Source organism: Dermacentor silvarum, chromosome 9 (genome assembly GCF_013339745.2).
Source record: "Dermacentor silvarum isolate Dsil-2018 chromosome 9, BIME_Dsil_1.4, whole genome shotgun sequence".
NCBI lineage: Eukaryota > Metazoa > Arthropoda > Arachnida > Ixodida > Ixodidae > Dermacentor > Dermacentor silvarum.
Window position 1 is genome coordinate 109,516,111 of NC_051162.1, and position 25,289 is coordinate 109,541,399.

At 45.5% G+C, this 25,289-nt stretch overlaps 1 protein-coding gene across 1 annotated transcript; it reads left to right on the forward strand.

The window, feature by feature from the left end:
* The first annotated feature begins 11,273 nt into the window (after nt 1-11,273).
* LOC125940032 (uncharacterized) lies at nt 11,274-23,975 on the forward strand. The gene is made up of 4 exons (XM_049655688.1): nt 11,274-11,405; nt 16,083-16,223; nt 19,799-19,918; nt 23,700-23,975. The coding sequence occupies exons 1-4, from the start codon at nt 11,280-11,282 to the stop codon at nt 23,841-23,843; spliced, it is 531 nt and encodes a 176-aa protein (XP_049511645.1). The 5' UTR covers nt 11,274-11,279; the 3' UTR covers nt 23,844-23,975.
* The last annotated feature ends 1,314 nt before the right edge of the window (nt 23,976-25,289 follow it).

The window sequence follows — 25,289 nt, forward strand, 5'->3', positions numbered from 1 at the left end:
GCAGGGATGTCTTCTACTACAGGCGAGCATTTTTGGGGGGCGGCTTCTGCCACCACGGTGGCATTGGTTGGTTTTCATGATAAGAACATTTTGCATGTGTTCTTTTTTTTTCAGTAACGGCGACCTCTTCCGCGACTACACTACGAAGGATTTCAAGTTTGAACTAAACGTTTTGTACGGTAATGGAAACTTATTTTATGGAATGATGGATATGCGTGGTGAACAAACGTCAAACGCCGACTTCAAGCGCGTGCTTACAGTGTTGAAGGTACCTGTTGCATGCTCGAATTTATTGGTGGAGTTCAAATGGGCCGACGTTCATTGAGGGATACTTATGTGATACAGGGTATTTTTTTAGACCCTAGAGAAGTTTGGTTCAAAAATATAACATTGGCGAACGTGGCGTTCTTGCAAAGGTGTTCCCCGACGAGGCAGGCATACATTGCTGCCTATAACATGAGCTTCAGAACAATAATTGGGATACATTTATTTACTGCCTTTTTAGGCAGTTTGAGTTTAACGTTAGCGTAATAGCGGGGTTAAAGGAAATAGCGTTACCGTTCCGCAAACGAACTTTGCAGAAATAGAGTCTTAGTATAGCCGGATAGAGTAGTTTATGTGCGAGACGCTTTTTCCATTACGCTTTGAATTTCGCATATGTAGGGCACCTAATTAATTCAATGTGTGTGTGCGTCCAAACACTGCAAAGGCAGCGCAATGAAAGCCAGGAATGCGTTCTATTCTATTGCGATAGCAATTATATGGACACTTCAACCGGATTTCTGCCGTCGGCATCGCCGTCGCCGTCGCCGTGAGGTTCCCTATAGCTTCGCCGCGCGCCGTAAGTGGAAGCGTGCGGGGACGCGCGCTAACAGAGCGAACGCAGTACTCTGCCAAGCGCTCGTCGCTCGCTCGCAGTCGCTACCATACCTTTATGCGCTCAGCCGCTCAAAGCGATCCGCACGTATCTTCGCATCTCAGCGTTTTGACAGTCGCGGCATCATTCAGCCGCTTGTTTGTGCGTCGCGCCAGTTAGTAATAGTCGGGCCATTTTCCAACGCACGCTTCCGAGTGCTACAGGTGTACCGCGCTGCCCACGGAAAGCGCTTCTCATAGGCGCCTGTGGTCATCGACTCTTTTCATGTCGGTCTACTTACGCCGCGCAGCACACCTGCTTACTCTCATGGACCAAAGCCGCTCACCTTACTTCGTATGACAATAGGCCCTTAGGGCGAAACTGTGACATTTTTTTACTTCCATGTATCAGCAACGAAACAGACAATGCAAAACCATAGCGAAATGAGGCCAAATGCATCTTCTTCGACTTTACCGATAGGTGGCGCTCGCATCTCGGAGAAAATAGGGAGCTTACATGCAAAACAGCGTTGCATGTAGGCTCTCTAGGAGAAAATTTCTCTCGTTAGGCTTAGACGCGTTCGAAACGAGAAACGCTCTCGAAATTTCCTCAAGGTTATCCAAAATACTCTGACGTCGAATTAGCCTGAGACTAAGCGAAAGCCGTTTGCACAGTGATTTGCTATGAATGAAGTGAATTCTACAAAAACGCGAAATTCAGTTCGGAAGCGGGCGGCCGTGACCGCCGCAAGGTTGTACGTAAACTACGTAAAGCACTCAAGCACGGTAACGTTAAATCCGAGAAATAGTGTGCGTACGGTAAACGGTATGGGTCGTTTAGCGTTCTGCGCACGCGCATTTCGATCCCGCTATTCCGCTAAGCCCGCTATTACGGCAAACACGCTAAAGCTGTCTTTTTAACAGCAGAGCTGTTTAAGCGGGCCGTAATGCGTGCCGCCTTCCACTGCGTTGCCCAGCAACCACCTCGCGGAGCGTCGCGCGCTATGCTCGGGAGAGAGAAAGAGAAAATGAGAGCGAGAGCGAGAAACAAATTGTAGCAGCACTAACGAGGCAACGCGCAGAGGTGCTGCCGACGCCATCCGCGTTTCTTCGTTTGCCCGCAGTAGCGCCGAACGCTCGCGGCGTCCGTGACTGCAGCAGGCGCCTGTGGCGCGGCGGCTCGGCCGAGCTCCCACCGAGCTGCCCGCTACTACACATGCGCCGTCACGTCATCCCGGCTTGTTCGCTGCGCGCTGCCCGTACAATGTGCATAGCTTTCGCCCCACATCCCCTACTTGTACTCGGACTGCAAGTGCTTCGCGAGGCGTTCCGCGATGCCACAGACCACGAGGATATGCTTATACACTTAGAATAACTTAGCATCACTCGGCATTACTTCGTATAACTTAGTATCGTTTCCTATAGCCAGGAACAGCTAGGAACCGATCAGCTCCGCTGTGTCTTAAGCCTTGCGTCACTAGTGTAAGCTACCCCGAATTTTTTTCTATAGTGGCTTGGTGGTCATTGTTTAGATCTACTCGATCCGCGCCCGCCCGCCCAGGCGTCTGTATATTAAAGACCATCTGCGGGGGGGGGGGGGGGGGGGGGGGCAGAGTCGTCTCTGCGCTGTGTTTTTGCGGCTTAGTTCACGCTGATGCGAGCGGCATCACGAAGCTTAGGTCAATTTTCTCGCTGGTGCTGCCACGATTACTTACTACAGCGTTTTGAGAGTGAATTTCCGGTTATCGTGCAATATGCGTTCATCTTTGCTTGTACGCGTGTGACACCATAGATGTTGTTAAGTTAGCCTGATTATGTTTACAAGTGTACACGGCCGATAAAACAGCTATCCTTATTTCGTATAGCTGTCGACTAATTTGCTATCGGGATCGATGCTCCGCCTTTCGGGTGAAACTGCGAATTTTAATACTCTGGGAATCGCAACTAATGCAACATTTTGAATTTGCCATTTAAGCGCTGCCGCCAAAGCATTATTAAAACGTAATGAATAAATTTTGTGTGATTTATTTTTCAAACCTCACGCTATAGCCTCAAGTATGTCGGCTCCGCCTACGAACATCTTTGCGAAAACGGCCCGTTCGCGGCGCGTATAGCTTTTATTTTTTATATACAGTTCATACCGACTAAATAAAGCAGTATGTGTAACACGAAACACGCTATTCAAAAGCGAGCCTCTTCCAGCAAGGGCAACGCATAGAAAGAAACTGTGTCCAGTAAAACAAGCTTTGAAGCATCATGATACGATTTGTACACTTCAATGGGACAAACGCATAAACACTTTGTATTTAAACAACAGAAGTCCCCGCAGGTTGGTTATGCAGGAAGCTCAACTAGCCTGAACCTACGCATCCGATACATTTGGGCGCATGAGAAAAACAAGAAACATTTCAGAACCCGGAAAGAATGCCTGGGCCCGAAGGGTGTCGGTTGTTGCCACACGTCTTTTTGTAGGATAGTTTTTTCAGGACAGCCAGGTCAGGTAAAGCGAGCGATCTGTGACACACGCATGTCTCTATACGCTCAAATGAGAACCATGGAGCAATCCCGCAGTTCATGGGGAAGGCTAGCTGGAAAAGCTTTCATTATCTAGGGCCGGGCCTCGTGCACCTGCATTGTACCCGTCACAAGAAAAAAAAAAAAAAAGATGTCCCAGTAAAATCACACGAATGAGTGTTCGATTTGGTTGCACGCGTGAGTGTTTTTCTTACAGGTTCAAGTTTTTATTCTATAGGTTGGCCTAAATTCTTAAAAATTTTTCCTAGAGCATTACCTAAATGCTCAAAACCTATTACTTCTAACAGTCAACTTAAACAAGTACGACGTTATAATCTTAACCGTCAACTAGAAATTTAGGAAAATATCTAATATTCCATCTGGAGACCACTGCATAGGACTTCTCAAAGACAGGCCCTTCGGCAGCTGGCCCCCCCCCCAAAAAAATAACGAAAAAAAAACAAACAATTTGCTCACCATTCCGGCCCTACGAATGTGGAAGCCTAGCGAAGCTGTTGGAAACCACCACTACATCTGCTGTGGGGCGTATGCAACGAATGCTTTATTGCTCAATTCTTCCTCCGGCGTATAATTCAGCCACAGGAGAATGTGCACGTGCGTACATCTCCAGTACGGGAATTCCACGGCCATACGCCTAGTGGCAGCACGCGGCCGCTTGTCGCATTGCCACTCGTTTTCCCTCTCCCGCTGCTCGTGTTTCTCGCTGCTCCTCGGGAGTCCTAACTACGCGTTGCCTACCCAAGACAGTTGCTAGGCTGGCTCCTTTATATATGAAAGGCTAGTGACATCACTACCCGCGTCGCAAACTGTCGTCACCGCGGCAGCTTGCGCAACACTACTCGTTACCGGGAAACGTATATGCGGGCAGCGCTAGGCGCTTCGCATTGTTAGCAGGAGCGCCTTATCATCAATTATGCGTTTTGGATCATTGTTTTGGGCTTGTTCTGTATTGAAACGATTGCTGGGCTGTGTTTTGGATGCGCGATACCTAAGAATGGGTGCACTTTTCGGTTCAATCGCTGAGAGTGTCTTTTCCAGGCAGGACGACGCCTCCAAAAATACCGAGCAACTAGATAGAGGCTAAACGATTCGCTGCAATTGGAGTTGACCTAACGTGCAAACTGCAGAACCGAAGAAACGGAAGTGGGAGTGCTGGGCTTCAACAGAGCGTGGCGAGATAGATGTATACGACAGGCACACCCGAAAAGCTGAAGGGTGCGCGTATATTCGAAAATTTCATTTAACGAACCGAATAGTATATTAGTCGAATCGGTTTTTGAATCGAATAGTCACTACTCGTAAATGCGAATATTTTTTAGTATGTTTAAACTATTTGCAAGCGTCAAATGCACCCAAATAAACACTGAAATGGAACAAAAAAAAACAGTAAATTTTCACCCCCACGGGCATAGTCTAGACATAAAACATGAGCACTTGCGTAATAGAGCCGGTTATATTACATAGGTAGCCATACTTTGCAGGCTGCCCTGTCATCATTCGCACTCTCTCTCTCTCTCTCGCTTGCGAAGAAACTACTTCTTTGCTCCTAATGCTTCATTTGTGTTTTTAATCGACAACGCTTTATAGCGTACTATGTAATGAGAGAAACTTGCTAACTTGAAGAGTGCTGGGATGTGAACCTGGAATACTGGCACGGGAACATAGTTCAATAGATTATTGTGATAACGTATATTCATTACTCGAAAGATATTCGAAAGTATTCGATATTCGATTCGGTTAGCGCTTCTGGCGCTATTCGATTCGTATTCAATTCCGTCTCGAAAATCAATATTCGCACACCCCTAGAAGTTATTCGTAACTTAAACGCACAAACCGAAATTCCCGTGTGCACTAGAAAGTCGGCCATGCAAGGTTTGTACTGCAGCCCTATGTGTAAAGTTTGTCCTAAGTGGAGAAATATATCAGCTCTGTTGTGGAACCTTCGCTCTGTGTAATTAAGGTGACATGACAGTACAAATACATAGAGAATGATTCAACCACTCTCTTGAACACGCCAGCAAGTATAGAGGGTTCTAGCTTATAACTAAACGTATTATAGTTCACGCTGTAACGAAACACAGGAAGTGTTGAGCGCAGTGTCAGCGTTGGTAGTGCCATCATCTGACACTATTTAGGCTAAAACACACTTCAAAACATCTTGCATAGATTCACCACTCTTGCTGATGACACAAATGAAAAACAAATCCATTACCCGCCAAACATCGCTGTTGCTAGTCAGGTTACATTAGAAAGTAGGTAAACCGTCGTCGTTAGAATTATAGCGGCAGCACCTTGCACCATCAGCGTTTTCTGAAGTTTTGCGGCGTGAAAAATTTTGGTATGTTACTATATAAGGAAGCACCGCAGTTTTATCACTTTCTGAAGTCAGCCGGCATGGTGTTTTCAAGATCATGCTAAATTCTCCAAGTACATAGGTAGAGTAACTCATTTTGTTGAATTTCTGTGCATATTAATATGGCATGCATACTTTGTTGTGACTATAGTAATTGTTCTGTTTCATTTGCAGTTCATGAAAGATGTAATGGACATCAGAAGGTCAACACAAAAACCACGTAACGAAAAAAGGCCATATCTGCCGCCCACATTGGGCATTGGAATGACCGTGGAGAGCCGTGACCTCTTCGAGCCCATCTCAGAAGCCATGAAGTAAGCGTGTGGTTTTGTGGGCTACTATCCTTTGTTGCATTACTTGTGGCTTGCTATTACGTTTAACGACATTACTAAAGTTTTCTTCCCCCCACATCACAAATGTTTGTGCAAATTTGTCGGTCTGCCTCAGCCTCATATTTGTTGGAAACTGACAAGCTCGTGAACCGACATGGCAACTCAATCTTTCATGCGCATTACATACAATGTCTTTCGTTTCCCCTAAAAAAAACTAGCATCACTCTCCGCTGGCAGAAGTGGTATTATTATTTGAGATGTTAATGACAATCTTCAGTTTTCACTCGAAAGGACGGAACGGTGCCGAACTCTCCCGCTTCTCCCGTCTGTCCTTCCACATACGACGTAGTAATTATTAAAGGTGTCCTGAACCTTTCATTGCCCTGTAACATTGAGAAAAGCGCCGGTCCAGGTGGCATTCCTAATGAGTTTTTACGCCGGTACACTGAGTGGCTAGCTAAATACTTAGCTGTCATTTGTCAGCCATCCATTAGCTAAATTACTGTTCCTAGAGCTTAAAAAACATAAAGGTGGCATCACGACTAACGTAGGCAACTAACTACAGGCCCATCTCCCTTACGGGCAACTGCTCTAAGCTACTGGAGCGCATTGTGAGTAATCACCTCTCAAATTACCTCGAAACATATAATTTATTATCATTAATTCAGAGTGGATCGCGCAATGGTCTGTCTACCATAAGGCCACTTGTGGAATTACTTCGTAATCTCTCAGAAACAATCAATAACCGCGGACAGAAGGATCTCAATTTCTTGGATTTTACCACAGCATTTAAAAAGGTCTCCCACCCAAAACTGTTGCTGAAAATTGATGTTTTCTTTAAAAATTCGAATACAGCTAACTGGTTGAAATCTTATCTTCAATCACGGGAACAATACGCGGAAAAAGATGGCTGTAAACCAAACCTGCTGCCAGTAGAATCTGGGGTGCCCCATGGAAACGTACTGGGATCCCTACTATTCCTGGTATTAGTAATGATCTGTCATACTGTACAACTGTCCTACTGTAATTAGTTGCGGATGATTGTATTTTATACAATAGCACAAAAATACTCGGCGATCAAGCTGAATTCCAGGCTAATTCGTATTGGCATCGCCACGCTGACTCTTTAACTCCCTGTAATGCCAGAACTAACGTCTTTAAATATTCTTTTTTCCCACGCACTATTACGGATTGGAACAATTTACCTCAGTCGCTACTAACCAGCATTGGTTCCCTTGACAATCACAATAATTGACATGTTGCTCTCTTGTGAATTGATAGCTGAAGTTGATCTTTGCGTTATTGTTCTTTTACTTCGCTTAAACTGTATTGATGATTCATTTCTACGCAAGTTCTTTACTTTATTTGTTTTGGAAATTTCTTCATTACACGAGCAAGTGTTCTTTTCCATGCTTTGTACTCGCAGCTGATGGATTGGATTGGTATTCTGTGCACTCTTACTTTACGTCTGGTATTGTTATTATCTCTTATTATCATTGTATGCCGCTCCTGCTTGGGCCACGCCGAGGCCTGCAGTATTGTATAAATAAATGAATAATAATTTACAAAATATCAATTGGTGTGACCATGGCCAGATGACGCTCAACCCAAAGAAATCTTTGTGTATGTCATTAACGAGGAAAAAGGTAACACATGAATGCAGCTACAAAACTTGTGATGCAGATTTTGGAAAGTAACTGAACACAAATACTTGGTTGTGCTATTCACTGATGACCTGAGGTGGAACACACACATAGATACGGTAGTCTGCAGTGCAAGAAGAGCTCTGTGGAGCCTCAGATGCAACCTGCGCAGTGCTATTCCCGAAGTAAAGAACTTGGCATACAAGACCTTAACCCGACCTCTTGTAGAATACACTAAGATAGTATGGGACCTTCACACGGCGATAAACCGTCACAAATGAGATCGAGTCCAATGTCTGGCTGAAAGATTTATCTTCAATGAATATCGCCAGTGTCCCTTCCCTACAGAACTATTCCGCAACGCAAACCTCTATGCTTTAGAAAGCAGCCGCTTGGGGAATACGAACTCACGTAATCGTATTACGCGTGCGATGTTCATACCAATTGAGCTACCGTGGCGTTGTTTTCACATTCATTGAGGACTTGCCTTCACCTAGGGCACTAAGGCACCTAAGGTACGATCATATTTATTGTCCTGATTGGTGGTCATCGTGATGATAGGTACGCAGACATAGTCGCGTATCGCCTCTGTTATTAAATATGTGCGTTACTTAAGACAATGAGTGGCTCACACCCCCGTAAACGCGGCCTACCCATTACGACACAAGAGAAGTGAAATTCTGCGCTGGAATGATGAGTGGCAACGGAGCCAGCTGTGGAAGAAGACGACGTCGACGAACGCATGAGCAGTGGCACGAGAGCGTTCGCGCGGTTGTCATTCCCCAACGTTCTTGTCGGGAAAGAAGCGCATCAGCACATACACCGCCTTCTCCCGTCACTCTTCCGAACGCATGCCGTTGATTTCAGAGAGGTCGTTATCGAACCATAGGCGATCACATACGCGGCAGCTTTATCCGATGTTGCAATCGAGAAAGTCTCTTTGGAAGCTTGAGTAGGCGCCGTCGAATCCGGCCACCGTGTCCTCATCGCGTCGACGTCTCTTTGCGGCATTCTCGGCGTCGCGATATGCGTCGTCGGCTCACAGATGATAGAAGGGGGCGTAGGGAAGGGGTCGCAGGTATTCAGGCATTTGCTACAACGCGCGCATTGGCCCCACCGCGCGGCGCAATAACATATATATACCTCTTTTGGTTGGATAGGTCGAATTCAGAAAAGACGGTCTTAGCTGTGCGCAAACATCTCTTTCTCTTTTTTTTTTTTGGGGGGGGGGGGGGGGGGGCGGGCAGCTATGCCTAGTCGGGTATCTAAAAGCTTATGCTTTGCCCATGAGGCCGAATTAGTTTTACTTGGACTCGCAGAATTGAAGGCGTCTTTAAGGCTGTGTGCACTCTCACTGCTTTTCTTTCATTCTGTCACTGTTCCTTTGTAGGCAAGTATTCCTTCCACACATCTTCGTAAGCATCTCCCACCTGAAATACCAGGACGACACGCTGCCAGACTGCAGGATGAGGCCGCTCACAGTGCTGGAGTTCCCGCCGGGTAAACGCCCGAGCTACGGTCAAACGCTGGTGAGGATTCGCGCTTACCGAGCACCTGTGCCCAATAGTGCCATTAGGTATAGTTGAATAGCAAAGGCGATGAAGAGGGGCTCACCTTGTGTATATTCCTCGTGTTTTCTTTTTTCTCTTTTAAGCTTAGGAACAGTGCACATAGCACGCCGGAGAATGACGAGACAGTCAATGAAAAGTCGCACTTGTCGGTAAAGCCCAGCCTTGAGGACAATACAATTTCACTTGTCCCAGGAAAGTCCTACCACAGCGCAGGGGCTTCCAGAGGTACTTGCACGGCATGGTGTCAGCGCAACTTGTCGTGCAAGATTCTTACGCTATAGTGTCTCTGGAGGTCATTATGTTGTTGGGGGCCGTCAATCCCTTCACTCGGTCAAGTACCACGAATCTTTGAAATCTTGAAGTTCGAGCAAGGTGGCTGTCTGGGCTTGCTGCAAATTCATATAAAGCATCTGCAATGCAATAGGCATCACGGGGATGAAAACAAGCTGGGAGAAGCGCTCATCCAATCTCGTTTTTGATCCCCGTGTTGTCTCTACGCTCTCAAACGCGGAACTTTTTCGGCGAGTGCGACTTTTCTTCGCGTGGCTGATTGACTAAGATCGTACTCCTGCTTGTCGTGAAAACAACGCAAATCTACGTGGGTCACATTGTGATCATATTGGGGTTCAGGATCCCTCCAGGACTATATAGAGGCAGTAGGCAGAAGTACACAAAGACGTCATACTTGTATTAGACACTTTACACATAGAAACACCACACACGCGCGATGGTACCCAGAAGTAATTCCAGTGGACACGCGGCTATATATGAATTAGTCAAAGGTAATAATGCATCCTGCAGTTAATGTAGAAGAAGATGTAGCCTTGTTGGAAATGTCCTGTAAAGGGTGTCGGACAGCCAGATCGTACGACAGGCGTTGTCGTCGGGCCGCGTAGAGCTGAGGTGGCCCTGCACCAAGTCGACGAATAGGAGCGTCTGCGGGCCCGGTTTACCGACGGTGGGATTGTGCTGGGGTGCACACAGCAGCAGCCCACCGCATCGCTTCCAACAGCCGGCGAGGTAGCCCTGGTTCCGCTCTGTCAAACGCTCATTCAGCAAGGATGAGGAATGCCAGCCATCTTGGACCAATTGACCAGCAGGAGAACCGGCTGGGGCTGGTGAGAGCGTTACTTGGTGCACAGGCGTAATGAAGTGGGGGGTGATTACTCCTATAGGCCGGACGCCCAGCGCAGAAGCTCCGCCTTCCAATGCCGAATCTCTCGCACTGCACACGCCAGGAGACACGCTCTTTCAAGCCACGCTTCCCGAGCCGCCATTGCAGAAGCTTACAAATCGGTTTTCCCTAAGCCCCATCACGGCCCACTGTCATAATTTGTTCTGTTTAAAATGCGTGAGCATTTCTATGCTTACTCAACGAGGAAACCCGTGCGTCCGACACGTACGACAAATCACTATCAAGAAATTATTGTATAAAAGCGAATAAATTCGAAGAGAAAGAAACTTTGCGGAGGGCGCTTAAGCTTCACCTTTAAGATTGGAAACGATGTAACCGTAATGATTATCCGGACGCTAGCGGCGGATGCTATGCACGAAGGTGAGCTTTCTAGTAGAAACGCGGCCTCATACGTGGGCTGATCCCGGACCTGGTGCGCAGCCGTGCCAGTAGCATCACATGCTATTGCTTTTGCTGCGGCCACCGCCGGCGCTGTTCGACAGCGCGCTGTAGGGAGCCTACATGCAAAAACAGCGTTTACATGTAGGCTCCTTAGCACGCGCTGGCGCCTCACGATGGCCGTCTGCTGCCTATATACATAGCGAAGAGTGGCAGGGTAGCCAAAGAAGTACTCTCTAGATTGAAATGTACAAATTAGATGTCACAGTTCAGACACGAGTTAGGGCTTGTTAATCATCGTGTGCAGATATCATTAGAACTTTCAGTATTGTGCGTTAAAAAATGCTGTCTTATATTCCACAGGAGGAAGCGGTCACATGCTGCGATACTTGATAGAGAAGAAAATTGATGTCGTTTATGCGATATCGTTCAGCCTCGTGGGCCACTGGTACCGTCCACAGGGTGCGGTCTCTATGGCCGCGTTCAATTTCTTCGACTCATGCCAGAGCACACAGGGGTGGCTACGATATGGCTCCAATGAAGGTTAGCAAACGTAATATTCAAATCCCTTTGCGAAGGCTATAAACTTAGTTATTGCATGTCCTTTCATATTGACAGTCTATTCTGCCAGTAAGGTTGTTAAACAAGAGTTATCGTAAAATGCTCGGGAACAACTTTAATATGCCTACTGCCCAATACAAACTAAGTTGTTAGCTAAATATTGTTGACTAAAATGAACCATAAGCATTATATTTGGCAAGAACAGCCCAGCAATGTAGTGTCGTCTCTGCTTATGTCCCCGTGTTTGAATGTGCGCAGTTTTTCTTTCGCTTCCTTAGAGAAAGAAAGTAAGAAATGCTGATATTGGTAGTGGTTTAGACAAATTGATGGACCCAACTGTAGTTTGCTTGGTTGGTTAATATAAACATTATGTTTTATAGTGGTAACATTGTGATTATGTGCGGTACGTAGCAAACTTTTTGCGTTGTGTATTGTCTAGGAGGGGGGAGGTGTGAGGTAAAATTAGTAGCGTCTGTATGTGAGCACCTATGTCGGTTACCAATGAAATTAAATCAATCACAGTAATGTTAATTTTGGTGTTGAAAGAATTGACTGCGAACACGTCACTCCGGCACCAATGTCCAGTTTATTCTAAAATCCCGGTGCAGAGAAAAGTTCTGATCGCACTGTTCCCCGTTCTGCCACTGTGAACCTCTTGTGTGACATGGCTTCATGCTTGACAAGGTTGAAGTGTTTCCAAGAGCATGCTGCGACAAGTAGTTCTTGTTTCACTTTTTTGGAATTTGTGCTATTCTTCATGTATGCCATGCCATTTATTATCGCTTGTAAAGGTAACACGTAAAAAATTTGAGATTACTTTATTTACTTCAAAAATGACATTTTTAACGATCTCCTAGGTATGTCCTCGCATTGCACAAACAGAGGAGACATCTTAAATATTATAGGTCAATAGCCACGATGACGTTTTTTTTCTTTCCCTCTCTCCCTCTAAAATACCGCTGCGTGGCTAAAATATTACTAAAAATACGCCAAGTTTTCTCCCGTCAGAATCTGCACATTTTGTAACATGAATGTGGAAAACACAGGGTTAGTTTAGGCGTATAATTATTATCCTGTTCCTAAATTAAAACCTCAGCGTGTCGCAGAGTGCTAGCGAGAACAGTACTATATTGTGCTGCGCGGAAACATCAGGAATTCCACTTTTAAACCTCGCCTTTCTACACTGTATGACCTTATGCGTTATCGTTATTGTTATTAGGTTTTTCTCTCAATAATATACCATGCCCGAAAAATGACCCAGTATACAGCTGCGTACTTTCGAGACAGCTTGTGCGAAACATGGGATCATGGGCCCTATAACGTAAAACTATTCTAATCTGTTTTTGTTCCAATCGGAAGAAGTAAAATTTACGCAATCGTCGACGCAAGCATCAGGCGGCGGTCTGCAGGGTTGTTTCAACAGCCCCATCAAACGTTCTCCTCGTTTATGGGAAGTTACTGTTGCTCGCTTTCAAAGCAAATAGGGCTGCCTACCTGTGCAGGTTTTAGAGCGCAGCTCTTAATGGCCCGTTCCTGCGGCTAGCGTCGGCGGCTGCGTAACCGAGCGAACAAGCACAACAGCGAAAGAGGAAAAAGCGAACGCGGAGCGGCAGATAAAAGACGCGAGCCGCGAATGGCGGAGACCAATGAGCACAGCCCCTTTAGTGACGTGCGCGCGGGTAACTGGCTTCATGCGGACCCACCCGACCGCTCGATGCGTACTCGTATCTGGTCTCAGCCGTACTTCCCGTTCCGCTGTTTGGTTTGCTTAGTTTGGTCTCGTTCGCGCTGGTTTCGATTGTGATGGGTTGCGATTGTTTTGTAGTCTGATTGTGTGCACGACGCGAATTGCATAGTACTTTCTGGAAGCCAAGCGGCCCCAGCGATTACACGGGAATCTTCGACGAGTCACGTATGAAAGCCGACACGCTTGACCCGTAGATCAGATTTTCGTCGATTGCCGACTCTGCTAGATGTATCTCTCAAGTTCTTTGCCTCAATATATCGCGAAATGAAAACACGTATAGAGCTGCGCTGAAATTTCGCATTAGGGTGTATCGTAATCGTCTGTGAATTTTTTCTTGTCTTATTGGCTGAAAAAAGGAGAGGAGAACGAAGAAGTGGAGAGGGCTTCAGTGGGGCCGAGCTACCTCCGTGAACTTAGATAACCGGATGGTCAGGGCGCTGCCAGCGCGTACGGTTGGCGCGCTTCCCGTGGCCTAGCTTGCGGTGGTTGGTCTAAAATTGCAGTGGCGTTCAGTGGAAAGATAAAAATTGCTCTAACGGATCAGGGGATCCTTAGCGTAGAAGAGTTGGCAGAGCCATCTCTTATATGTTCAGAAACGGCTCAACGACGTTATCGTGCCACGCAAAGCTTTCCATTATACGCAAATAAATCCGTTCTTGTCGGCAACTCCGAGTAGCCACTGCCAGAGCGATCGGCGGGCCGCAATATTCTATTCCTTTCGGAACGGGGCACTCCCCGGTTATGCCACAAAAAATCAGTTTTGTTCGGCATATCAATGCATCTTTATTGCGTACACGTCACTTTGGCGTGGATCAGTTTTCATGGTTTTGTGAGGTCGCATTAGAGACAGGCGAAGTGGGCGCAGCCCGAAATCTTTTGACCAATACCGGAGGGATAATGGCGAAGAAAGCGTAGAATGGGAAGTTATTTTACTTGTATTCGGTGTAATAAAGGTTTACCGAAGTTGTATTAGCTTTTAGGTTTATTACTCACTTGGTCTCTCTCTCTCTCTCTCCCGCTGGTTTTCTCGCTCCTTCGCTTGCTCACTCTCGGTCTTTCCGTTCAGGTTATTCGCTGAAATGAACAATCGTTGACGGTTCCTAAACATGTTTTTATCCTTGCGGAAGTTTGCGGAAATCGTGAAAACCTTTTGGTCACTCCAATGTGACAATGAGAAATGACAGCAAGCCATGCATCCTCAATACCGCTCGACGGCCACATCTGTTGGACCATTGGGTCATAGTGTAAAGGTACCTTTATTGCGCAGTTTTGGAACTACGTGGATTCCTCTGTTTTTGCAAATGCCGTCGACCGTGTGTCACAACAGCCCCGTAAACGTAAACTTGTTAGCCGATGGTTCCATGGGGTTGGCTCTCCGCCCGCAGACAGGACACACTGCTTCCTGTCGTCTGCCCTCTATACGATATCAGTGCACGCGAAAGGGTTTTACCACGTCTGGGAAACTGCCGCAGGGAAAAGAAACAAAAGACTCGAAAGAAACAAAATTCTGGCCCACTACTATCGAACAAGGGTGCCCAGCACAGAATTCGCAGATTGTTACCTCAACGCTAAAAACGGCTAAATCGCAATCGCTTTGCCCACTGAGGCTCCTGTGGCGTGGTCGTTTGCTGAGTAACGCGTTTCTGAAGGCCAAGTATTGTACATTGTATGTACATTCTAACCTAAGCATTTCTGTATAGCGTAGGTATTGAGCGCGCAAAGCCACTTCCATAAGCCTGTTTTATTAAAAGAGCGACACCTCAACCGCGGTGGTTGCGACCGCCATCGAAGCAAGGTAGTGTGCGTAAATTCTCCCTCTCATTTGCTGAGACATGGTCGAGAATTCTTTTCATGGTATCAGAATCACGACGTCTCACATAAAACCGTTAACCAGCACTACCTATATATTTCCAAGTTTTTATTATGGGTCTACATAGCGGGTATGATTAATGAATTACCCGAAGAAGCGTGAAGAATGAATTGTCAGCAGCAAAGAAAGCCGTACAAAAAGGCTACCCCAGCCTGTTTGCGAACTAAACCCGAAGGTGACTTGAAAGCGGTCAGCAGAGACAACTTCTCGCAGAAGAATTGCGTCTCTGTGCTTTGGTAGGTTAACGTTTCTATTAATTTGTGGATCGCAATTTTGACTTCTACGTGCTCGTAATTGCGAAATGCTGCAATACGGGTGCATCAATACGGATGCATCACTGGTCCAGTTGCGACAAACACACGTTTTCATAGTATCACCGCGAGAAGCATCAAAATAAATTTTGCGTTTTAATTGCTGTGAAAGCACGCATCAACGCTTTAGAAAAGGGGCCAGATTCACAAAGCTTTTCTTTCGTAAGTTCGCTTTGCCATTGGCTGGATGCCTTCCCTAATCATATGTCTGGCATCCGGATTGGCTAAAATTGTTTCTTACGAAAACTTATAGCGTAACAAGTTTTTGTGAGGTCGGACCCAGATGCGTCAATTGTTGCAGCAATCGTGATCCCGCCGATTTGCACCAACTGCGCCCACTCAGGGACACTGCACTGCAACACGCAGGATGAATGCTGACGAGAAGGATGCGCATATTTAGAGTTTCAGTGAGATTTTTTCATACCCGCATTTCCTTACTTGAAAATTTGCTAAAAGTATATGTCAGATCTGTTTGCCGTAATATCTATCTGACATCTCAAGGCCCCTGCTGAAAAAAAATTTAAGGGATACGTCATACGTAACCTTAGCCACTATCAATGATATAGAATGTTGTTTTTTTCGTTATATGTGGTTTTTGCAAGCGACCACGTATCAGCGAATTGAAAAATGTTTCATGCAAAAAAAAATATGCATGCTTCTTACTAGAATTCTTTTGCCTGTGCCACCAACGAGCATACACGGCTTTTTTTTTTCTTTTCTTGTGTGCAAAGGCTTGCAAGGAACTGCCTGATAACTTCGCTGAGTTGAGCAGGAACTTGAAGTATGACGAAGGCGCTGCATCTCTTGTGACCTTTAGCGATACATTAAATCTGGCTCTTGTATTCGAAAATGAACATTCTATCCGACAAAAGGTAAGTCCTATATTATGCTTTCGACAATTGTACCTGAGATATTGTAATCATTTAATGTCTTTCGACAAGGTCTACTTCTCTATCGCAATATTTAGGTTCGCATCTAAGGACACATTACAAATGAAAAGTAAACGTAAGGACCTAAGACATATATTCCGTGTGAAAATTTGTACTGGTATTTTGCGTACTGATGACCTGTGACAAGCAAGCATCATCCTGGCATGCATATATATATACACACTTTCGAAGTGCCTTGCCTAAGAGGGTTCTGTTGTCAAAACTGTTGGCATGATAAGTTTATTGCGATAACAATTATATGGACACTTCAACCGGATTTCTGCCGTCGGCGTCGCTGTCGCCGTGAGGTTCCGTATAGATAAAATCTTCGCTGCGCACCGTATGCCCGAGCGGAAGCGTACGGGGACGCGCGCTATCACGGAGAGCGAATGCACTCAATCTCCCACGCTCTAGCAAGGAAGCGGGAAACCAGCGCCGGAGAGAGCGGGAGCGGGGGGGGGGGGCGCACTTCTACTCTGCCAACAACCGCGCTCGTCGCTCGCCCGCACCGTCTCTTATCTCCACACGGCTCTAACCTTTATGCGCTGTGCATTCGCCGCTCAGTTTCCGTTGAAGCGATAGACCGCACGTAACTTCGCACCTTCGCCCGCTGCGGCGTATGCGCTTGCTGCCAGCGTTTTGACAGTCGTTGTCTGCAGTCATACAGTGTAATCTATTCGTGTTTGTTTGTGCGCGCTCACACCACGCTTGTTCATTCAGTTAGTAATAGTCGGGCCACATTTGCCAACGCACGCTACACATGCAATGCTGCCCGGATCGGCAGTGCAGCGCTACAGGTGTGTCCCTTCGGACGCGCTGCCCACGGGAAGCGCTTCTCATCAACACCACCGTTTCACACGCGCCTTCTCGTGGTCATCGAGTCTCTCTTCATGTCGGTCTACTCATCTCATGTAATCAGCTCATGTTTACTACAATTCATATTTCTACCAAAGCCGCTCACCTTACTTCGTATGACATTGCTGTGTTGCTATCGCATTCATTGCTTCGCCCTTAGGGCGAAACTGTGACATTTTTTAGGTTCCGCTTGGACAACGCTGCCAGTGTGCCATCTATTCTTCAAATAACAGTTGGACCATTGATCTCCTGCCTTCTACTAGTGTATGCAAATATGGCCGTGATTAACAGACACAGACATTAAATACACACACACACACACACACACATATATATATATATATATATATACAGGGTGTTTCAGCGAACACTTTCAAAATTGAAGGTTGCCTGTGGCAGACAGCCCGATTCTAGTTAATGAGCGGGTCTACTTGAAGATGCGGACATTACTTGCACAAAGAAATGAAAAACATAATCGACTAATCAACAAAAATTTACTAATTAGGTTTTTCACTAATTGCCTGGTGCTCCATTTTGCACTTTACAAATTGTAGCCGTGGAGTTCGCAAGGCGGATCCACCTGGAACGAATTCTTGGGATGACACCAGTTTCGAGATAATAATTCCCGAACTTTGCGGGAAAATACATTGACGTTCCAGTTAATTTTGTGCTTCAATGCATAAAGCGACGTTTTGTTAAGAAACTAACTGGAACGCCAATGCATTTCTCCGCAAAGTTCGGAAATTAATATCTCGAAACTAGTGTCATCCCGGGAATTCGTTCTAAGTGAATCGGCCTTGCGAACTCCACGGCTACAATTAGTTAAAAACCTAATTGGTGAATTTTTTTAATTATTTGATTATACATTGCAATTTCTTGTGCAAGTAATGTCGGCCACGTCGAGCAGACCAGCTCATGAACTGGAATTGTGCTATCTGCCACAGGCAACCTTTAAGAATTTTGAAAGTGTTCGCTAAAGCACCCTGTACATATATACGTAATGCGAGGACGTGGGCTCGTATCCCTCCTGCGGCTAGTTGTCTGTTCAACCATTTTCATTTCCATTTAGTTATCACTTCTTTAATTCTATTAGGAATTACAAATAATTTTCCGTATACTGACCTTGTCGTCATTGTTTGCTGGCGGCTAATATTATATATATATATATATATATATATATATATATATATATATATATATATACATATTTATGTAGCGGCACGGCTTTCAATATTGAAGGTTACGTGCAACAGACGTGGACTAGCTCTATTTCGTGATCTAGAAGCATTCTGACACATTGTAAAAACTTTCCTCATAACCATTTCAATAACGACCAACCATGATTTCTACAAACTATCGGGTGTGTTTAACGTACTACAATTTTAATACCCACCTTCTTTTCTGAAAAGGTTACCTGCATGTTCTCATACAAAAATATTTACGGCGCAGGTTGTCTTTGCTTTGCGTTGTTTTTACGGACGCCCTATTTTAACCACCGTTGTTTCTCGCTGGCTTCATCATTTGTCCTTGCATTTGTCCAACCACCGCTCTATGACATCCTAGCATACCAGTATGCTAAAAGGACTTTTGTAACTTACACTTAATATATTTTTGAAAATCTGTCACTTCTTATGTTTACGTATTCATCCATTGGCTTCGCCTAAGTTATCGCGTACCGTGTTCAGCTGAAGAACAGTGTTTTCACGCCCACATAATGACGCGACTTTTTACTGGGGAATTGGCCTTGTCATTAGTTGATTGCGTTCTTGACCAAGGTCGTTATGCGGGAGACTGTAAAAAACGGGACGTTTTTAATAAACGTCCGGTTCACCACACTGCACTGGGGGAAGGCTTGGTGCTCGCGCCAGTTACATTCACGTAGTTGCCGGTTTGGCTAACGTAGACTTTTCCACAAGTCGGTAGAATCTCGTAAACGACGCCAATGGCACAAAAATAAATTGTTTCTATGCTTTTAAAGAGCAACCAGCAGTAGTTAACCTATGTGCGTTGCTCTAAATCACAGCGCAAGCCTTTCCAACTTTTGAGTTGGCGGGAAAATACACATCCACGTTGAAGCCTTCGGTAATTTATTCGAAGTGACGAGATAATCCTATAGACACATGCCATGACTGCCATTTTCTGGTGCCTTTGGTTTTCGCCAATTACGCCAGTTTCTCTTAAAGGACGGAATTTTATCTTTTCGGTAAATCCCTCAGGTGACTTCACCAGCACAAACGCAGGATAGCCAGCGCCTTTGAGACGCCGAACTGCTTCTGTAAACTATTATAACTACTGTGGGCACAAGGCTTGATAAGGACGGTATCTAAAGAATTGAAAGCAATATATACTGAAGATATTCAAGGAAAGAGCTTTAGGTTTAAATTTCACGTGTGAGTTTCCGAAAACACTCTTTGCAGTTTCTCAATTTACGCTCTTCTATCAAACAGCACGCCTGTGCTGGTCTTTTGCTTCTAGATCAAGAAAATGCCTTTAACTCAGTAGTGGGGTCATTCCAAGGCTATAAAAAATACCATCCCCTAAATTTTTATACTGCAATATGTTGGCAGGTAATTTTAGTAAAAGAGAAGCAGTCGTTTCTGAGGTCATGAATTCAATGCTCGCTGTTGAATGAATCTCACATTGGTCTTTCTCCCTCATTGCAGCTATGCGAATTCAAGGAACACTATATCTGGATGAACGTCTCTGTAGTCATGTATGACATGGAGGCTGACACCAACCGATATGCCACTAGCGTAGCGCGCTTTGGGGATTGCGAGCACAAGGTATGTTGACGTCGCATGCTTGAACGTGCTTCGAATGCACTTTCCTTTTTTTTTCAGAAAAATACGCAATATAAAGTTTCACGTTAATCGGTTGGCGGAATGTTTTAAGGGATCATGCACCGTCCCTAACGTGTGAGATAGTGCTCAATTAAGAGCGTCACTGACTTCGTGCAGCCCCAAAGAAGCATGCACCATAATTACAAGGACAATTTATGTATAATGGGAAACATAGAATGTATTGAATTTCTTTCCAAGAATGTCAATGGAGCAAGAAGTGCGAGTAAAAAACGCTATATCGTAATGCAAGGCATTAGAGCGACGAAATCAAAAGATAAGTAAAACATTCAATTTGCACCAATAAGAGCATAATGAAATATTTCATTCTGCACGCTCACTACAGTAAAGATTTAGGCGAAAACTCGATTCACGAAGTGCTCGCATGAGGCAACAATGCAAAGATTATATACGTAAAATATCATGCCCATTCGGAAAAACGTTTCAATGTTTGCTTTATTTAAAGAAAAACAAAGGCCTAATGCAGACATCATTATTTGCGTAAGATGAATATTTATGGCAGTTTCAGCTTCAGTGTCTGCTTTTAACATTTTGTTTTTCATGCGGAGACATTTCCTAATTTGATATTGCATTTACGGAACACAGCAGTTTCCTTTCAACATATAGATCAGGGAGGCAGGCCTACTTTATCTTTCATTTTTACTAAGAACTCGAACTTCAACGATGATGTCTCATGTGGCTCAAAATAGGTCTTGTTTCGCTCCGTAACCACAGATCTTGCTTTTAAATTCACAGATGAAAGTCACAAAATGGCTATATAAGCCGACGCGCATGTAAATAACGTAACGGAAATAAGATGCCGTGCCTACGTTCGTAGCAATGTTTACCTGTGCCTAATGTTAGCAGTACATGGAGTGAACGATCGTCTTCCAAGTGACGAACTTTGTACCGGGGTGATATCCACGCGCTCAGCGTCAAAATATCTGATGCAGGCTACCGGTATGGATTGGGAAACGGTTCTGAACATTGTCAAATTCTGGCATCCTGGTGAATTCATCATCTTTTCACCTCTCAGTAGCCCAGAGGGCAAGGACGGCTTCTTCAATTGAGTGTCTCAAAATGGCGCCACTGCAGAAAATGACAAGGTGGTATAATTCGACGATGACCGGAAAACCTTATGAATCTGGAATAGCATAAGGATATCCTTGCTTTCTTTCCAAACATCTTCATATCTATCTCGCTCTTCCACCCTGTCTGAGCCAGTGTCCTCAGCCATGTTCTTCCTAACTAGCGTGCGCATAGTGGCGAAGTATATAGACAACTTTCGGTTGTCCACGGCGCTTTCTACAACACGATAGACTACGCTGTACAGACATTGAGTGTCGCGTAGTGGTAAATGCGAGCGACATGCGTCAGCATTAAGTAGTACCTCTTTGATGTCCCGGATTCATGATTTAGAACACGTTCAGAACAATGCAAAATGTTCTTACGGCGATACTCGACTCACGCCCTGCCCCTCCGACGAGCGAAGTTACCGGTTTCCCATACTTCGCACACATACACTATTTTTTATCTTCGACACTCCTAGTTCTTGTGCAATTAAAAGGAGCTAAAAGACAGACCGGAAGAAGCGAAGCATCGTTCTGCTAAGACCGAGGATGGCGTTTGGTTCGGTTGGTGGTCGTCGAACTACACGGTTCATGCCCGATCTCGAGCGATAATTTTTGCCGATCGACACTGAAGCACGTAGTAAGCGTGGTGATGGAAGTAGTGGTCCATAGCGTCGGACCACGTTAGCAAGAACATAACTAACGGAGTACGCTTTCAGCCGGATATCCAGAGGCGACAAATAGGATGCGTCCACGGCACATCACCGGTTTTCGCTACTTAGCTTCTTTTCATAAAAACAAATCCGTGTAGACAAACTTCAGGGCTAGCCAGTTATTTTCGCAGGGCGAACGCCACCGCCGTAAGCATCCAACGGAGAGCGATGAACATGAACCAATCCTCGTGCAGAATTTCTCCCACCGTCACGCTTTTAATTGCGGTTACAGTTACAAACGGCGGACAAGTTTCAAGGCTGCACGAAAATAAATGACGATTTGAGCTTAATTGCTGGCATTGTATTGTACCTACAATTGCCTTTTCTAGAAAATTTGGCCTCGGCTTGGATCGGCATGCCAGACAAACAAGAACAAACGCGCATGTTGACCCAATGCACTCGTTGGAATCTGTGTGATGGTTTACCTGATTGTTTTACAAGTAATGGTGATGCGTACAATCTCAGTTACTTTCCTGCTACGCAACGTGAAATGTCGTAGCATATTTGTTTATCTGCCAGAAACGACACAACTTTATCGTCATGGGAATTTTAAGGTTTACCATTACGTCCGTTCACAAACTGTGCTAAATCATAAAGTCAAAATAAGGTGCACGCAGAGTGTGACGTGTATACGCAGCCATGTTACAAGGACGAAGGCGATGCATGATGGTTGTCGAGGGAAAAGTGCAAAGAGCGCTCCGGCAAAGAGCGCTCCGTTTGATGACGTGGTGACGGGTGGCGTGCTTCAAGAGGTAGGGCTTCAAGCGGAGTAGTGCTATATATCCTGTCTTCTCGCAAGTTATAGAAACATAGAGGCACAGTCATCTGGCGTGCGCAGCTTCTACACCATACTTAACCAGCAGTCATTCGCAAATCATGTAGTTGCGTCACGAACGACGCATCAATCCGATTTATGATGCCGTACTTCTGTAGAATTCCTTTTGTCAGTACATCGACTCCCCCAACTCATAAAAAACGAACAAAGGCGCATTAAGCAGCGATACCTGGTCCTACAGTTATGTTGTAGAGTTGTGCGCATAATTTGCCCAAAATGACAACGGGAGCGACAGCTTAAGAAAAGGAAATCGGTCACAGTGTTACCAACAATATTTTGCGTGTGAGACATCGTTGCAAATTCTCTGCTAAAGAGCCGCCATCTTGCCTTTGATTTTAGTGCAGTGGTACAGTCTCGGTGTCCCATGTGACATCCGTGGGTTGAAATCCTGCTTAAGTTGCTTCTTGTATTTCCGAGCAGTTAAGTATTAGACAGTTACTTGGATATAGTTAAACAATAATCAGCTGAACTAAACTGGACGCAGTTGTGAGACATCGTTTCGTGAAGCTTTCTTTGTGGCGGCTGCATGTGTAGATGCTATGGCATCTAGGTGCATCACTGTGATGAGCATTCTAAGCCTACTTCCCGCAATACAGAGTGCAAATAAAGGTGCCATTTTCAAAACGGTGTGTCGTTAAAGCACTTGAATGGTAACCGCATTAATGTCGACAATCATCATGCCATGTTTTTCGCCCGGATTTTTTCTAGTTACATGCAACAAAAGCCTGCGAATATTCTGCCACGTGTCGCTTTTTTCTTTTTTGTTGTTGTTGTAATTGTTGTAATTTGTTTCTACAGTGCTATAGTCAGTATGTTGAAGTAAATTCTTTAATACGGTTTACCCCTACCGACCAGCAACATCCGGCAGCTACCCTACCTCGAAAAGCGTACCTCGCTCTTTGCAAGAGATGATGACCTTCAGCAGTGCGGCGATGAACATTTAATGTAAATGACCAGTGTTTTTTGGGGGGGCTCACTCTCAGTGACTGTGTCATCGCACATCGCATAGCAGTGGTATAGTAGAGTGCTCAGTACTACATGCAATTCTGCACGATAAATTTCTTGTACTGCATTCGTTCACGCAAGAGATCTCGTTCTCTTCCATGCAGTTTAACCTCACCCAAGATGGATCCCGTGTTTACCTGGCCCGGCAGATGGAGGAATTCTTGCGCGTGAACATAACCACACCAGAAGACTTGCCGAAGTGCTACTCACTTCCAATTTACCAACCCCACTCTACTGGCTGGCTGTAGGCAGACCATGGGACACTCGTGCCACAACCACGTCCATGAACTTGCAGCGCAAGCTGCCGAAAAGGTCACTTTGGCGAGGAATGGACTTGGCATCATGAACTGTGCAGTTTAACTAAACCAGCCTGATCTCGAAATAAATATGGTTGTTTGCATCGGACGCCTAACGAAAATGTTCAGTTGGTTCAGTTCTTTCGCTTGCCCTTCATGATGAAACGCAAAACTGATGCATGCAGGAAATCATCGACAAGAGGACGGATGCACGGATGCAATGTAGTGTGCCCAATGGATGGCTGCGTGGGATGGTCTTCTTTTTTTTCTTTTTGAGATTTGTATAGCTGCCCGGACTCCGTTGGTGAGTTCGTTGAGCGGGGTGTGGCAGTGCGTTCAGTTGGCTTCGTCGCACTTGCAGTCAAGCGCATTGAGCGTCTGTGGCGACCTCTGTCGCCTAATCCTCCTCTCAGGGGAGCGCGCATGCGCGCCCGTAGCATGACAGCACGACAGTGGCGGCGCTAGCGTCGATGCAGAGGAAGGGCGTTGAGCGACCGTACAATTGTGATCGCAATAAAAACGTTGTCGATTTCTCTTGAATCTTAAGCATTTCTTTGCCTACTAGGAGCCAACGTCGGGATCAACGACGCGGTGAAGTTATCATGTAGCTGAAAAAGGGGGGATGATCCTCGAGATAGTGCAATCTGAAAACAAAAAGCAGGCTTGGGCGATCTTGCAGAATCACCACCTAATTTACAGTGTCCCTGCTTTATACGAGTATTTACAATAAGTGTTGTAGTTGCCTATAATTAAATCTGATACTTGGAAACGTTGCCGGTGCGGGAGGTGCAGGACTGCTCCTTTTTTGAGCCTTGCCCGCAAATAACGCTTTGCAGTGTTTTGCGAAGGAATTTTGACAAAGAGAGTTATGCATAAATGAACAATATATTTAGCCAGAACATAAACCATAGTGCCCCCCCCCCCCCTACATCACTTCTGCAAACCCAATTTTCGCCCCCCCCCCCCCCCCCCCACCGCTAAACTTAGTCTCGGTCGCATGCTCAATTCTCCCAGGGCAGCGGAAGCAATTCGTTGTTGTTCGTATAGAGCGCACTTGTTGCTGCAAATCGTAACTTATGGCGAAGGCAATAATTAGACCGGAGACTTTGAAACTTGCCTACACGTTACCCTTAACAAGCCCCTAATTTTGGCAGTTAGTTACAAGGTACAATGTCTAGTTCACCGAGGTCACTTCAGACAAATATAAACGTGGTTTGATCACACTATAATGAAAAAACAACGAGTGTTCACTATTGCTTCTTGCGAAATCAATTATATGGACACTCCATGGGCATTTATTCTGTCGCCGTGAGGTTCCGTATAAAGTCCACGGGTGATAATATCGTCGCCGCGCGCGGTATTATGTGCGAGCGACAGCGTGCGAGGGTGAGCCGGCAA